Source organism: Branchiostoma lanceolatum, chromosome 13 (assembly GCF_035083965.1).
Source record: "Branchiostoma lanceolatum isolate klBraLanc5 chromosome 13, klBraLanc5.hap2, whole genome shotgun sequence".
NCBI classification, from domain to species: Eukaryota; Metazoa; Chordata; class Leptocardii; order Amphioxiformes; family Branchiostomatidae; genus Branchiostoma; species Branchiostoma lanceolatum.
In genome coordinates, this window is record NC_089734.1 from 19924914 (window position 1) to 19941680 (window position 16767).

Here is a 16767-nt window from a genome sequence, read left to right on the forward strand (position 1 = left end):
GTCGATCGATGAAGAAACAACCAGCAGCTGCGAGAAGTAATGTGAATTGCAGTACTCTTCGAACGCACTCAGCGGCCCAGGGTCAGTCCCTGGGCAACGTCTGGCCGAGGGTCGGTTTTACCTTCAATCGCGTCAAGCCTCTCTCTCTCGAAAGTTTCAGTTCCGCTGTAATATGTGATTGCTACCGTCTATGAAGCCCACATTTTATGGAGAGATATGTCCCAATAAGTACACAAGTACAGTACTGTCTAAGACGACCACCTTGGGACCGAAGAAAAGCAGTCTTCTTGGACAGGTGGTCTTCTTCACACTTCACTTCACTGTTCTTCATGACAGAGCTCGAGACATAACGGTTTCCAAATTAATGGTGAACTGTATACTGTATTTTTCATACATACATGTTGTCAATCTATAACTAGACTTTTTATAATCTACACTACCCATGTACTATTACACGTAACAGTATTCCCAGTATCTATATTAACACCAGTGTGCTTGTTAAGCCATGCCCCCAGGTCATGCTTAGGTCAGACTGCCAGGACTGGCTGAAATTGAACTTATCTCAAAGAGCCAAGCCCCCAGGACATTGCCGGAGTGCCAGGAGAGGCTGAAATTCAAAATGCTGACTCTTTACTATGAAAAAGCATTTATAACTGGACCTTTTGGTCTCTGTCATTTTCATAACACTCATACTATTATTTCAATATCTATCAGCAGTGTGCTATAAATGCAATGGGTGTGAAATATCCTTTTGAATACTACCTATTACTAGTATCAGTATTATAAAATGCCCTGTGCTTCACATGCATCAAGGATGCAATCATAAAAACAACATCTATAGTGATTGACATCCAGGGTGGAAAGAACTTTATTTCAGGATAGGAACACAGACTTTCTTTATTTTAGCTGACTTAAAAAAAGCACAATGATGAAATTAACAGTATACCTATACTTATTATAGAAAAGTCATATCAAAGATGTTTTTCCATACATAGAATAAGATAAATATACACATTGATTTGTGTCACTTTCTCCAAAAGTGTATACGACCGGCTATCATGCTCCTGACATCAATGATGCAATTAACTTTATATAAGGAAAGCAAACGGGTGAAAAATCATATCAAAGATGTTTTCCATACATGGATATTCACATTGATTTGCTGTAACTTTCTCCATATACAACCGGCTACCATACTCCTGATATCAATGATGCATTAATCTCGATTGGAAAATGACATGGCATTGACAGCACGCTGTCTGTAACTTGTTCTGTAAAAATTTGTCACCTTTACATAATGGTCACTAATATAAGTAAGTGGACTGCTGCTATTATAACAACTTGTTATTGAGGATCTCCCATACCATGCTTCTTCTGAGGTAGGCCATGTGTGTCTGTAAGGAGAAATACAGTACTTGTTTGTCACTGTTTGTACATTATAAGTTATCATTAAGGTAGATGGGTATTCCAACAATCATGGATGGGAGACAATGAATAAAACGATGAAATGTATTCAAATTGAACTGTTATAATGAATTCACAGTGCCACAACTGGCCAAGATAGTGGGAATATGGTATGAATCCAGCGTACTACCATATTTTCCTCAAACCCTCAAACATAGATTGCAAACACTATTTAAATAAGGTCTAGATACCAACTTACATAGCCCTTTTGATCATAAGCCAAGGCGAACATATTCATAGAATCATAGAGCAGAATGATGCCTACCTGGTCAAAGATTATGCTTGTGTCCCAACTGGCGTACTCAGCGAATTTACAGGCAACAGTCACTAGCATTCATCTGCTGTTGGATGTTCTGCAGAAGAAACAGAGATCCCAACAGTATCAGATAGACTTACAGACTCTTGTCTAAAGCACATCCTAAAATAACAAGCAAACTGACAGTTTTACCTCAGGATACTGTGATGTCCAATCAGACAAGTCCAAGTTGCTTTCCTTCTTGTCCTTGTGCTCTGCTTGTTGGTAATCTGTTGGTGATAAAGTAAAAACAAAGCAAAGGTTTAGACAGCAGTATGTTAATGTTCTCAGTCCAAATGTTTTCTGGATAGTGAAGCTACATGTACACTTTGTATGGTGAACAATCCCATTGCATGGTAAAAGACAAAATAAATCAACCCATCCCACCCATGGAGTCATAATACTTGATGCATTTGCTTCTCATGCCCAATTCCTGAACACAACACATAAATAACAAAGTTAACACAGAATACCAAAACATAGGGCTATGGACACTTTACATCTGTTTAGGAAGTAAAAGATTCATTGTAACAAGTTATACACCCACCTGAATATTACCTCTGTCCATAATCATATTCATGTAAACATTGATGATCTGTTGAAGATAAAGAAAAACAACCTTTAAACCATGTAAATTGAAACCTTCATTGTACATTTATATGTTAAACAAATGGATTTAACGATTGTCTTATGTTTGTGAGGAATTAATTTCATGTTAGGAGGGTTCAACTTCATGGTTGAAAGTCATGTCTCATGTGTAATGCTATGAGTTTGCAGTTAAAATGATGAACATAGCACAACTGCTGATAAATCAAAATTTACAACATATGCCACAAACACACATATATAATACATGGGCCTCCTACCATATAGCACAAACGCTGAGTATCATTCAAGTGTTGTTGGTATTTGAATGTCAACACAAATGGACTTCCATCCTATTCTCCATATTTTCTTACTCACTGTGTGTAAAAAGATTTTCTACAAGGTACATGAACACATAAGCGTGCTTACTTTGTCATTAAGCCAGTTGAGTTCAGCTAGAGTGTGCATCTTATTGCCGTACTGGGTGCACAAAAGTGCACATGCACCCTGTATTTCAAGCCCAGAAAGTACTTGTAAGTATAATAGTTGGTAAAAGCAAGAGGCCTTTATTAAGCTTTCTCAGTGAAAAAATTCTACAGGCAAAATTACCTCATTATCCAGCATGTTTTTCCAGCCAGTCGTATGTGTCTTGCAGAGCCATAGTTATACCCTAGGACAGGAGCACAAAAGTAAATACAACACATTTAATATCAGGAAATGATCAATACTTGGAACCTGGGACTTAGACCTTAGGTCCTTGGATGTCAGAGATGTACAAAGAACATTTTTATTGTAGAACACATTGTGAACCATTTCTAAACCTAATACAATTATATGATTTACAGTACATCAAGCAAATCTGCTTTAAATAATATTCATCACCCTTTACAGTGGTACCCAATATGCTATGATCATTGGTGGTGTCAGGGGTAGGGCATCATGGAGAGCTTGTTAATTATCATTTAGAATGACGTCATATGTTACTGTAATGTAACTACTTGGTGCACATTTGATTAGGGCTGATTTCGTGTCACTGTATAATTTTGAAATTCCTAAACTTCTGTTATGTGACTTAAACTCAGTATAAGCAGCCAGAAGAGCAAATGAAACATGCATGTTGTGATCTGAATACTTAACTATAAATTATAATGTAACTTTTATAAGAACATACGTTATAATGATTAATACTAAATTTTACAGATCATGATCAGAATCACAGGACAGAAAAATAACTAGTAGTTGATTAATGAATATAGATTGTGGATGGCTCCTTGCCCCAAGTAGAAGTGCATTGCACACAATTAAATAATTTTACCTTGAAGAACTGCAAGATGGATCTTTTACATTGCTGTTCATAGCTTTGTTGTTGTTGTTTCGCCAGACGTGGTCTCTCTATATGCGTAGTACGATCTTCTGCTCCAAAATGAGTCATAGTACAGTCATATTATGGCAAACCAGGCCATGAAACATGCCATCGTAATGCTGACGAATCATAAAACCTCACGTAGTACACAAAACGACATAAACTTCCAGCAGAATTAAGGGTTATCACGTCAAATTCCGCCCTCACTACTCTGTTCTCGCCATCCGAAGCCGCCATCTTGGTCTGTGAAGTTGCAGTGACGTAATATGGCCACCACAGGCGATTTGGCCGCCACAGACGATGTCCCGGATGTAGGGCCACGACAGACGAAATATACTGTATACTCTTGCTCGGAGTAGATCTCAGATGGAGTCAAGGAGGTACAGCAAAAACATCAGGTTCTGAATCTGAAAATTTCCCACCATTTTGGTGCTGACAATTAATTATATAGAACAAATTACATCTGGGGTGTGAGAATGTAAGAATTGTACCAAAATGCTTACGATTCAGTCAGTCTGTCAAATTGTGCACGCGGTGGCATGTCCCCCATGCACCCCGGCCTGGACACGACCTTTGACCTGGGGACGGTGCGTTGTCCCGGGGAGGGTACGGAACAAGTTGAACTTAGAGTGTAACAATGCATTTCTATGAGATACATATATACAACTGTAGATATATTTAAATAACTTAGGATTCCAGAGTCACGTCCACCCGTCACACGACCTTTGACGTTGCGTTGTCGGGGAGGGTACATTATATGCCCAGCAAAAAAACAAAAAAAAATTTGCACCACAAAAAAAAAAAAAAAAAATTTCCAAGCAGGAAAAAAATGAAAAATAAACCCAGAAATAAAATAAAAACTTGCGGTGTTCCTGTGGGCCACCGTATGATTACTTTCTCATTGCGCTGAAAATTCACAAAACTTTCCAGAACAAATATCTGCACGAAAACGACTGTACAAATCACATCCTTTTTGGTAGAAATGTGAAGGTGAAACATGTCTTTAATATCTTGGGGTTCACAATAGAGCTTACAACAGTTTGGGAATGAATGTAACGATCATTATTAACATCATGTTGTTCATCTATCATACTATTGCAAAGAAAATTGTCTTTTATGCCTGTTGTACATAGATTAAGCTCTGGGAATGATCAAATTTCAATTTACAGAATGATGTTCTTCTGGGAATGTAAAGACTTCCTCTGGCATCAGGAAACAGGTCTCAGCCAATAGCACACCGGCAAATTCAAGCCATGCCCTCATCAGTTGGTAACCTTGGCAACCATGACATAGTGGCTAACATTGACATTTTCAGTGAGATTCTCACCAGCATTGCTGAAGTGAGAAAACATCTCAGTGAAGCTGCACTTATGGATTGACCTGCAGGATGGCGATGCATAGCTTAATATAGTAGGTTCACAGTTATGAGCATTTTTAAACATACAAGTAATTCAAAATTGGGTGTAAGCAAGTAATTCAAAATAGGGTATAAGCAATTAACAATATCTGTACTGTTAGAACGGATGTATTAGAAAGAAAGTACACATCTATTGGCATGACTTAACGTTGTTGGTCACTATCAATAGCCTTTCATAACATTCTTTATTATTATACCGTAATATGTACTAAAATTTCATGGTGGCCACTAGGGAAAGAAGACAGCAGTTCTATACATTACCCAGGTTCTCCTAAATGTTTGTCTTCTTCATTGTCCTGTTCCCATGCTAGCTCTATACTACATATGTGTCAAATTGACTTAAGAGAGCATGCTAAATCCTATCACTAGATCATATTGTCACAGCTAAAATTACAAATTCTAGAACATTCAAAAGATCCCTTCTCAAATAGTCAACATGTTTCTAATGAAAAATACCGCATACAGTAAAACCAATATGCCCAGTACGACCATGAAAATGAATCTTTTGTAGGATGTACACAAGCGCTGATGCAGCACCAAGACTTGCTCCTTTGTAAACTGTAAGTCTCCAGAGTTCTCAATGATGTAATCGGCCAGCTCTATTTTCTTACTCAGCGGCATTTGCACTTGGATCCGATTTCTGGCCTCATCTTCTTCATAATGGTTTCTTGCCATGAGTCGTTCAAGCTGTGTTTCCTCCTCACTGAAAAGAAGACACATGATTGTCTGATTCATCAACATGGGCTGGTTCAACCATGTTTAAAGAAAATTTTGAATAATAGAATTTTTTATCAAATTTTCCTCATCACTAAAATGAAGACAAATAAAAATGTACAATGCACCTTAATAAAAGTCACACCAATTTGATTTCTTCGTTCAGATTTCTGAGCACCAAACTTTTCCATAAGGTGTCTCAGCCAGGAGTGTGCGATCCCTTCCATGATTACACATCATTTTTCACAATAATATCACCAACAAAACCTCCCTCAGTGTAATGGTTTCAATGGTTGCAAACATGCCATAAAAGTGTGAAGTATCTCAGTCTGTACAATGAGTTCAACATGATGTTGTGTTCTTAATGTCATCTAGTGGTTTCTGTTTAAACTGCATTGAAATAGGACAGGATTCAGACAAACCCTGGTAAGAATGCAAATATCTTAAGCAGGATCAACCAGATGCCTGTCGTGGGTGAACCCTAATATGAAAAAAGATTTCCTGGACAGTCAATTAAAGGTTTCAAGCACTTATTTTTTGAAAGGGTGTCGATTGTAACTCACCATGACACAACCACTGTGCTGTGTAGGTATTTGTGCAGGTTACTAGTCTCAAACAGCAACGGAATATCCAGTATTGTGTACTTGTGACCTGCAGAGAGAAAAACACAAAGTTCACTAAACAGAAAAGAATTTAAGAGGTACAGAATACATGTAGATTAGATGACTATTTTAGGGGGATTAATGACATAAAGCCACTGGAAGCTCCTGGTACAGGGCAAAGAGGGAAACACAACAAAGCGACAGGTAAAAAAGGACGGCCCGATGTGCCGCAAAGGCACGGGAGGAAGTAGCGTGCTAAGGTAAGGTAATGACATAAAGATACAACATTTTCTGATTACATTCAACAATAAGGCTGTAGTTAGCATAATCTATTTTGAACTAGATTTCCACGAACACATTATCTTCGCCAAATAGTAAAGGCTTATTGTGGAGAGTGATTAATATGTCATGCTTATCACCCCCTGCAACTTTGATCATACACCATACCGTTTGAAAGTTATGAGCGGGGGGCGAAGGAGTCCAGTCTAAATAGGGTTACAAATCATTTGGTAGTACAGGACTAGTATATCTGTCTAGTGTGCTGATATAAAACTGGTCATGAAAAAAAACTATGTAATATGGGCCACAAAGGTTCGATATTGCAGTGTTATAAGTTGAAAGTGATGATGAAATGGTACAGTCAATATATATGAATAGAATAAATATTTATTCTTTATCTTTATTCTTCATACACATTTTGAAAGACATAGTATATGTGACTTTCCGTACCTAGCAGTGGTGCAGTTTTTGTGCACTGTTCTCTCCAAGCAGAGGAGTGGGTCCGGCTGGTTTTTGACATGTTTTTAGGTGTTTTTCGTCAGTTTTTCTATTTTCTCCCCTTTTAGTTATGTCGCCAACCATGCATGTGTTGGACAAAAATGCCTAGTAAACAAAACATGTTAAAAAACAGCCGGACTCACACCTCTGCTTGGAGAATAGTGAGTGCCCCATCTGTTTATTTATATGACCTACATGTACTTTTAGGCAAGGCCCTCTGTTTATATGACCTGACACTATCCCATGTCCCATTATAAAATGCAGTGGGTTAACAAACTTTCCTTACTAATTATGCAAATAACTCCCTGACTTGCTTAATTAGTCATTGATTATGTAAAGTGCCATCTGACCTCTCTACAAGCTATTCATGTCCGAATGTCAAAACAAAAACACTCACTGCAGTTCTAAACAAGCCGCTAGGGGGCCCAAACTTATTTACACAACTTACTTCCTGTGGCATGATCTATCTACCACACAACAATCATGACCATAGCACTTTCAGAAAATATGCCCCCAAATTTTGAAGCTCCGCTGCAGTACCTTAAGTACCCGCTAGAAGGCCCATTATCGAACTTGACCTTCCAATCTGTAAACCCTACCCATCCACTGTAGTCCGCTGCAGTACTGTTGAAAAACGCAAGGTGAACCATTTTCAAACTTGACCTTCCTTTGCACAACCACTACACACCTACCAAAAATCATAAAGATTCATCGAAGCTTTCTTGAGTTATGCTCTTGACATACATACAGACTAGTGCTGCGTACCTAAACGTAACATCAGGTACAGGTACCGGTACAGAGGTTTAGGTACTGGTCCTAAACTGTACCTGAACAATTTGAAAAATTAGCATGTGTTCTTCTGAACTTCTTCAATAATGTCACTATCTTTATTCAAAGAAAATAACTAGGTTTCCTACCGCCAAACTCTCTTGGCCTTGCTATCAAAACTCCTGGCCTGCCTGAATGATCTGTTGCATATTATAATCAGTTACAGGTTGTTCCAAGGTGTCACTTTGGTCACCTTTGGTGTTGCATGAGGCCATGAGGTCAGGAGATAAGTCACAAAATAAGCACATACCTGGTGTGAATTTATATCGGTACAGTACCGGTACTTCATGATCCGGTATTTTGGAACTGTACCTAATCAGTTTTTACGGAACAGTACCAGTACACAGTACCAGTACGCAGCACTAATACAGACCCACCCAACAGCTGGCTCAACAGAAAACATAATCTTCTCCGACTCCGAGTACTAGTACTGGGCTAAGATAATTATGGTCTCCTCTACCAAAATTACATATATTGCATGTGGAAAAGTCATTTTTGTCGACAGAATACAATGTTTACATTTAATCATAAATTATGCAAATGACTTGCACATTTACATAATCTGCACATACTGATATACATTCCACACCTTACTTACACATGTCACAAATATATAATTTCCACCATTTACCAAAAAGGAAATATGGCACTTTGGCAGTAATTATGCAAATAAATAAAAAAAAATCCGGAAACACACAGACACACACACCAAAAACTATATCTCCATTTTTCATGAAGATAACTATGCATGAAACTGTTCCTTAGAATGTAAAATTTTGATACAGTACATCCACATCCCAGAATGCTTACTTTATGAGATACACAATCATATACATGGGAGGTAGGTAGGCACTTGTTTCAATCAATCAATAAGTTAATCAATTAATAAGTTAACCAATCAATCAATTAAGCATTCAGTTAATCAATCCATCATTCAATGAAGCTGATGAAAATGAAAGACAGACTATGCAAAGAACTAACCAACTGACCAGAGTAGTAATTATCTACCAAAATAAATATCAACAGACTAACTAACTGTACCTTGGCAGAAGAGCTTGATGACTTGCCAGACCATGTGCCTGTGTATGGCAGGGTGGGTCAGGGAATTCAGCACTTTCCTTTGCTTTTTGTCACTGAAGATGATCTGGCCCAGTCTCTCTCTGTTCAGCTGGCCGTCCTCCTGCAAAATCTCTGGGCCAAAATGGGCCAGGATCTTGTTGAAGGCCGGCATGCCTGGTTCAACAACTGTGGAGGTTAAAGGGACAGATTTCATCTTAGGCCCACTTTAGACGACTATCGTTGTTCGGTTCTCTTTAGACACAGGGTCAGCAGATATCCCTTGCCAAACTGTTGTCTAATGTAGCATTAATGCCAGAAATACTTATGCAGCACTAATGCTTGGTTAGTGCACACTGCCATGGTAATTTCATGGTAATTATGGCTGTCCAAATACCAGTCCCTCAATGTCCTAGCAGCCATGCCTTGGACCAAGGCTTGAACCAATTAGTTGGCATCTTTCCAGCATTAGTGCTTTCTGCCACGGCCTTTAGTCATGCTTGACCTATACATTAGCACCCTGCAACAGCTGGGTTTTTTTAACAAGGGTGGACTGTAGTTAGGGGGCAGAGGGTTAATTTGGTGTGACCACCCCTACTGGTACCAGCCAGGAGAAAGGGTTTCCACTTCCCCTTCAGTCCAAGAAGACTGGGTGATAAATGATGATTAATGGACAGAGGTGTATGCTGGCATTAATGCTCTGTTCCAAAGGGAGCAGAGGGAATCCAGCATTAATGCCCAATGTGCTCCGCTAAGGAGCCCGTAGTGCGGCATTAATGCTACATTAGACAACAGTTTGGCAAGGGATCACGGGACACCCGCGGCGTAGGATTGTATTGAGGTGTGCGTGTGCGCGCAAATTCAAAATGGCAGGAGAACTGCCTCTTTTCTTCGTGCAAAGAAATTTTTACTGTTTGCAACAACTGCTGCCCTGCAGATGAGACGCTAGGTACATGGTCAACAAAGAAAGAGATTGAGGCCTGCACAGAGACGGGCAATATCCTGGGATTGAACTCAATGTTCGTGGCCGCCGGGGATGTCACAGGGATTGAGGAATTAGGGGCATACCTGAGAAGTAGCCACTGGTGGCAGGGCGTCACGCCGGAATAAGTGGTTTCAGATGAGAAAAATATGTTTCCATTGCTGACTGCATGCAAGTTTACAAAGAAAATGATAGAAATTTTGCTTCCTGTATAGGAAACAGCCCAATGCAAGCTAATTAGCATATCATCCACTTCCGTCGCCAGAGACAGTTCTTCTTTAGACGAGGAAAAAACAATCACAGGTCCCCTGCTGAAGGGTCACATGACCAGTTGCTATGTCAGGCTGAGTATGTATGTACAGCAAAAGTAGTTACATACCGACTATGATATTGCACGTTAATGATATTGCAAGTTTATTTTTCAAATTGCAAGTAAAAATTTTGCAATTTTGTAAGTGGCCCAAAAAAAGTATTTTCCACCCTGCTAGGTGACATAAGGACTGTACAAGGGTAGATATGAAATAAGGATTCAACTACGGTCAGTACTGACCCATGGACACACAGACTTCACACAACAGGAAACTGTGTTGGTGCTGTGGTACGTCATCAGATTTGGAGAGATGCGTAAAAAATTCCAAAAATAAGCCTTAAACATAGTAGCCAGCACCTTCTTGAATTGGATACATGAAGACTTGATACATAAAAAGTTCTCTTACCATCCTTTGCTATTTGGTCAGCATCCACTACAGGAACCCCCAGTTCTTTAAACATGGAAGACACTGTACTCTTCCCTGTGGCTATACTACCAGTCAGGCCTACAAGGAGCATGGTGGCTGGTAATCAGGTGTCCTGCACGAAGGAAAGGACAACACTTTGACTACGTACATACAAACACACACACATATACATGAATGCATACACACATGTGCACTAACACATCACATACACACACGTACATACACACACACACACACACACACACACACACACACACATACATGTATACGCATGTACAAATTGTACAAACTTAAGATACATGCATGCACACACACTGTACACATACACGCACACATACATACATGCATGCAGGTTTCGTAGGTTTAGACCCTTGTAAGTTGTAGTGCGTAGTGGCACATGCAGGCAGTAAGTTCCTTGTTGTTTCAGTAGCAGGGTATATTTCTACAGGGAGGGTTTTGGTAATAGTTGTTTTAGGAGTTTCCCTTTAACATGCTCTAGCCACCTCCTCAAACAGGGGACCCTTTATAGGTCTCTTCCGAAAGACGGTCCAGCCCCAACCGAGATATCCAGACCTCAGGACATGAACCGGGGTCCTATTCCTGCGAGGATGTTAGAGCGAACTCCCAAGAATTGTTTCCTTTCATCATCATCACCATAGTCACCACGTTCATCGGTTGACGATGCGGGCCACCACTGCATTCCACGCTCTTCCGTCCAGTGCCTCCCTTCTCACTCCCTCCCAAGTGAAGCCCAGTTCCTCCCGGTCTCTCATGACTCTTCTCTCCCATGTGATTTGTTGACCTCCCCTCCTTCTTTACCCTTGTGGTACCCAGATTAATGCCATGCGGGAGGGATGTCCTTGGCATTCTTACAACATGTCCCAGCCACCTTATTCGTGCTCTGCACACCAGAGTAGACAGACTGGGTTGACCCGTTCTCCTGCGCACTTCCTCGTTGGAGATTTGTTGTTGCCATCTCACCCTCAGAATGGCTCGTAACCACCTCTGATCTGCTACATCAAGGCTTTTTTCTTGCCTCACTGTCATTTGCCAAGTTTCTGAGCCATAGCGTACTGTCAACAGCACACATGAGTTGTGTATTTGGATTTTTGTTCTGAGCTTGATGTGTCTGGCCTTCCATACTCTTTTAAGCTTTTAAGCTTTGCAAAGGTGGCAGCGAGCTCCCAGGCCAATTCTTTTCCTTATTTCCAAACTGATGTCATTTTCTTTGCTTGCAGTGCTACCTTAATATTAGGTGAACTGCGACACTTCTTGCAATTCATCACTATTCAATTTCAATGGAGCTGCTCCATCCTGGTTTAATGTCATCACTTTTGTTTTTTTCTTGCTTATGCGTAGGCCTACTGAGCCCCCAGTCGTAAAGAGGGCCGTCTGTTTTTTTCTGAATGCTGCGTCTGACTTCATCAAGTAAAGCCGTTCTTTTGTGCAGCAAACAAAGCAGTTATAAAGATTACCAAAGGCAGCTGTATGTAATCATGATGACTAGGCATTTTTTTCTTCTTTTTTGCTTCGTGAGCCGCTGTGCCGGGTTCTGAATGGGCTGCCGTTTTCACTGTGACTGTGAGGGCATCTCAGGAATAAACCAAAATTCCAGCTGGCAGGAATGCAGGGGGGTCTGCATGTGGGGATCCAGAATGCCTAATGGTAAATTCAGGCAGACTGGCAATGTCAATGTTAAATTGTAATGGGGTGTCTGGCAAAACTAGGAAACTGGTCTGTGAATACCGACACAACCGGGCGCTCAGATGTGACTTTGATCTGCGAATAATGAGTCAGCAGCGCTTTTATCCGGAATTCATCGTTAAAACCATGAATTCAGGATAACCAATAACGTACCACGTTCGTCGACCTCAGTCACGCGTTCGACATAATAGACCATGGTAGTCTTCTGCATAGTCTGGCACAAATGGGGATGAGACGGGACCTGTGGTGTTGCGTGAGAAGTTACCTGAGTGACCGTGTGCAGCGTTGTCATGTGGGGATCGCGTATTTCGGCGCCTCGACCAGTGCTAGCTGGAACACCTCAGGGTGGTATCATCTCGTCATCACTGTTTGTCCTTGCCATGAACAGTCTCGACAGAGGGATCCCGATCAGTGTAACCCCTGTTCAGTACGCGGACGACCTGACTAACACGGAGCTCCTGATGGGTTCGCTACCAGGTCAAATGCAAGCTGCCATAACAGAAGTCGACACTTGGGCCAAATCCTACAGTATGGCAGCAAATGTAGGAAAAACCAAAGACATGGTTATTAGCTGTCGTAGGGAGGCTGTCATGCCCCCACCACTCATGCTTAGCGGGGAAACGATAGAGAGAGTCTCGTCCTTCAAACTCCTTGGTGTGATCGTCACCATAAATGACTTGTCCTGGGGTCTCCACGTTGATATATATGCTGTCCAAAGTAAGACCACGTATACATTAGTTACCTGCGGCTGTCAAGGCGAGCGGGGCTGCCAGTGGATGTTCTCCTTCAGATCTACACAACATTCATTCGGCCAGTGCTAGCTAGAGTACGGCTCAACGGTGTGGAGAGGACTGCCTCGTGGGCTGTCTGACGAGGTCGAGAAGGTACAGAAAACCTGCTGCAGGATTATAGGAATCCCCTCTGACCAGCTGCCCACCCTGGAGAAGCGGAGACGCGAGGCATCCGTGCGTGAGCTCGGGAGGGTGGTGGCGGATGACACACCCCCCTGCCGGCAGTTCCTTGTGAAATCTGGAGACACTTAAAGTACGATCTAAGACAAACTTCAGCCTACAAAGTACCGTTGAGCCATACGAAGAGACATGAACAGTTCTTCTTCCCCAGAACTCTAAAATTGAGGCAACAATGAGCCAAAAGGTTACATTGATTGCCATGATCTCTATATCTGTTCATGTTTTAGCTTAGTATTTGCCCGATGATCGTCAACAAGATTTTATTTAATCTAATGTGACTATGGTAAGCGTTCTTCTAACAGATTTTACATATCTATTGTGACCGTGTAATTTGCCTCTGTGTAGTTTTGATGGCTCATTTTCTTATGTAATGTTGACTTGTTGTTGTGTAAATTTGCAACGCAATTCAGGTTTACAAATAAACCTGCGAAGTTGTAAATACTGAATAAAGTTTCAAAGTTTAAAAGTTACCATGACAAATCCAACGTACAATAAATCACAGACAATTAATGCACAATGTTGAATTAGAGTGGGCCAAGTACTAGTAATGGTGAATTAAAATTCGATAAGGAGGGTGCATATTTCGTTTAAATATTTGTGTTCATTGAATAACAGACAGTGTTGTATTTTGTAAGATCTTGTTCCCATATTGTATGACATTGTGCACTCAAGATCTAAAAGAAGCTGGTCTAAAAAAAGATTTTGGCCAAAAAGGTCAACCATGAATTCCTGATCTAAAACTTATTTGATATTGAGATGAAAGGTTGTGTATTGCTGACATGCATACTGAAAGGAAAGTTTTGGCATCCAAGTGATTGTTGGACGTGTATGCTTTTCTGTCCTTTAATAAAGTGCCGTATTGGCAGAGTGTTTGGTACTGAAGCCAGAGGAGCTGGGTTTGAATCCACTGACATGCCCAGTTGACGTTGTACCCTTGGGAAAGGCACTTTCAGTTAGGGGCGTCCCTCAGGTAGGACGTTAATCAACTTGATGGAGGAGGTCCCATGTAAAATTGTGGAGAGCCACACCTCATCATTTATTGATAGCACGTAAAGGACCGGTGCAATGGCCTAGTTGGTAGAGTGTTCGTCTTGTACACGGTAGGTCGTGAGTTCGAACCCTGGCCGGGTCATACCAAAGACTTAAAAAATGGTACATACTGCTTTCTCTGCTCAGCACTCAACATTTGGGAAAGAGTATGGTAGTTAAACACACACATCACTACCACTAGTACCAGTGGATCAGACCCCTGCTGTAGTGACTTGCACAAATGTGTGTGGCCCAAGGGCTATAGAAATGGAGATGGGCCGCCACCCCTATGCGTCTTTTCAGGACACCCGGGTCACTTTAACTTAAAGGATTTCCCCACCACACTTATAATTGGAAAGAGAAGGGGTCCTTCCCATGCAGCAGGAGTGGATCAAATAAACCTGTCCGGACATGCAGCTGGCACTGAGTACAAACCTGGTTTGTTGCACTCACACTGGCGGTTACCGTAGCCTGAGAGTCATCCTAGGTTAGTTCCAGGGCTCCCATTCTCGGCCCCTTCACTAGCAGGTGCTGAAGGGGGGAGCCATGGAACTACAGTAATACTAGTACTAGGGTGACTCTCGGGCTAGGTTTACCGGGTATGCAAATTCAACAAAGAAAGCTGCAAATTGATGGTGTTAAACGAATTCCACCTTATTCTTACCAGTGCTGAAGTGCTGAGATCAGTGTTAGAAATGCAGCAGGATAACTTAGTAAACTTTCTTTACTTTTGTGATTCATTGAAAATAAACAATGACCACGTTTATAATTTGAATGTTAGACACCCAGGTACTATATAAATGTACACCAAAAATAATTACTCAAGCAATTGGATGAGATTGAAACTCTTCACCAGTTGCTTGAGTATTCTAATAATCTTTGTTAATAACAAGTTTATTTCAAGCAAACCACAACTTTGTCATTTTGTTCATTGTGCAATTGTAAAAAGTAGATATAGGTATGGGGATGTGTAGCAACTAAACAACTTTCTTTCTTTTGAAGATAACGGTTTGTATTGGTTCGTTTGTTCAGTAGCTCAACATTTTGAAATTCAAGAAGGAAGTAAAATCTATAATTGCCGGTATCCTTGGAGTCTGTAAATTGCCCCCAAACAACGGTTCAGCGATACAGTTACCCTTTAAACTTTGGCCGCCAGGAAGATCTTAGAAATCGGTCACATCGAGGATTTTATCCCGGCATTGGCATCGATAGTCAAATCTGTAATTATAGATATGCGCTATGGATAATCGCAATAGCGCAAGTAAGTCACCGCCGTAACGTATCTCAGCACTAAGTTTGTAGTGCGTTCAATATTTGTCAGCACTCGGTTTCCAGTGCTAGCTTCGAATTTTCCAGTGCTGAACTCCACTCAGCACTGGTTTTCCTGTGCTGACAAAAGTTCAGTACTGGTTTTCCAGTGCTGAAGCCACCACTGGAACCGAGTGCTGAAAAAGGAGGGCGTGGTTTTCGTAGTTTTGCACTACAGCATGAAAAATAAAGTTATTTTTCACACGGCCTTTCGAGGACATGCATCTTTGTAAGATATCCTGATTTGAGGGAGGGGGGTTGATCATGTCAAAATTTACTTGAAGCTTCGGATGCAATCACACAAAAAAATAGTGGAAAAGAATAATGTTTACGTTACCATTCATAAACTGCGCGTAGAAAGACAGCACTGTAACGGTACAATGATACTACAAATAAAAAGGCAAACAGTAACGTTACTTACTCAATTTGCCGCGAAATCTGACACATAATTTCTTCCAATCCCCTTTTCCCCTGTGTTTACTTCCGCATTCACGGGGTCACTATTTCCGGTTCCGTTGCCATTTTAGCAGCACCTCTGGGGAGGGGCTTCTTGTGGCTGGACGTTTTTGCAACACGTCAGACGGTCAGAAGGTGATGGAAAATACTGAAAACAGGTCTAACCGTCTGTATGGATCTAACGTTATGTCTGGCTTACCTAGACCACAATCATGCATCACGATTGCACATGCGCTGTAAGATGTTTCATTTACAATAGATCTAGGTATGCCATGTCGCCACGACTTAATATTGCCGCACTGTCTTCCAAGGACGATTTTTGGTCGTATCGTATTGGAAACTACCTCCCCTGTGTAATCTTCCAAGACGTAGTTAATGGCTTTGAGTTTGCGCGCGGTTGTAACACTAACGGATCTCCCTGATAACACGTGACCTACTGGTCATTATCCCTACGTCACGGAGCCCACGTGAGTACCAAA

General features: G+C 41.1%; 2 protein-coding genes across 13 annotated transcripts; both read right to left on the reverse strand.

Moving 5' to 3' along the window:
* Positions 1-844: 844 nt before the first annotated feature.
* Positions 845-4078, reverse strand: LOC136447978 (uncharacterized). 9 transcript variants are annotated; one of them, XR_010757817.1, is made up of 6 exons: positions 3915-4078; positions 3660-3757; positions 2954-3014; positions 2307-2354; positions 1730-1989; positions 845-1394 (listed from the first exon to the last, which is right to left on the reverse strand). XR_010757817.1 is itself a non-coding variant. In XM_066447137.1 (6 exons), exons 1-5 carry the CDS (start codon positions 3774-3776, stop codon positions 1799-1801), a joined length of 339 nt encoding a protein of 112 aa, XP_066303234.1. In that variant the 5' UTR covers positions 3777-4078; the 3' UTR covers positions 845-1394; positions 1730-1798. The 9 variants fall into 9 exon arrangements, 1 of the variants encoding a protein (XP_066303234.1); XR_010757816.1 differs by having other exon boundaries at positions 3897-4078; XR_010757815.1 differs by having other exon boundaries at positions 1730-1817; positions 1913-1974; positions 3660-4078.
* A 614-nt stretch (positions 4079-4692) lies between these two features.
* Positions 4693-16471, reverse strand: LOC136447977 (dephospho-CoA kinase-like). 4 transcript variants are annotated; one of them, XM_066447133.1, is made up of 6 exons: positions 16254-16468; positions 15660-15742; positions 10800-10932; positions 9087-9290; positions 6402-6489; positions 4693-5827 (listed from the first exon to the last, which is right to left on the reverse strand). In XM_066447133.1, exons 3-6 carry the CDS (start codon positions 10909-10911, stop codon positions 5548-5550), a joined length of 684 nt encoding a protein of 227 aa, XP_066303230.1. In that variant the 5' UTR covers positions 10912-10932; positions 15660-15742; positions 16254-16468; the 3' UTR covers positions 4693-5547. The 4 variants fall into 4 exon arrangements, with proteins under 4 accessions (XP_066303230.1, XP_066303229.1, XP_066303232.1 ...); XM_066447132.1 differs by lacking the exon at positions 15660-15742 and having other exon boundaries at positions 16254-16464; XM_066447135.1 differs by lacking the exons at positions 15660-15742; positions 16254-16468 and adding an exon at positions 16170-16188.
* Positions 16472-16767: the final 296 nt, after the last annotated feature.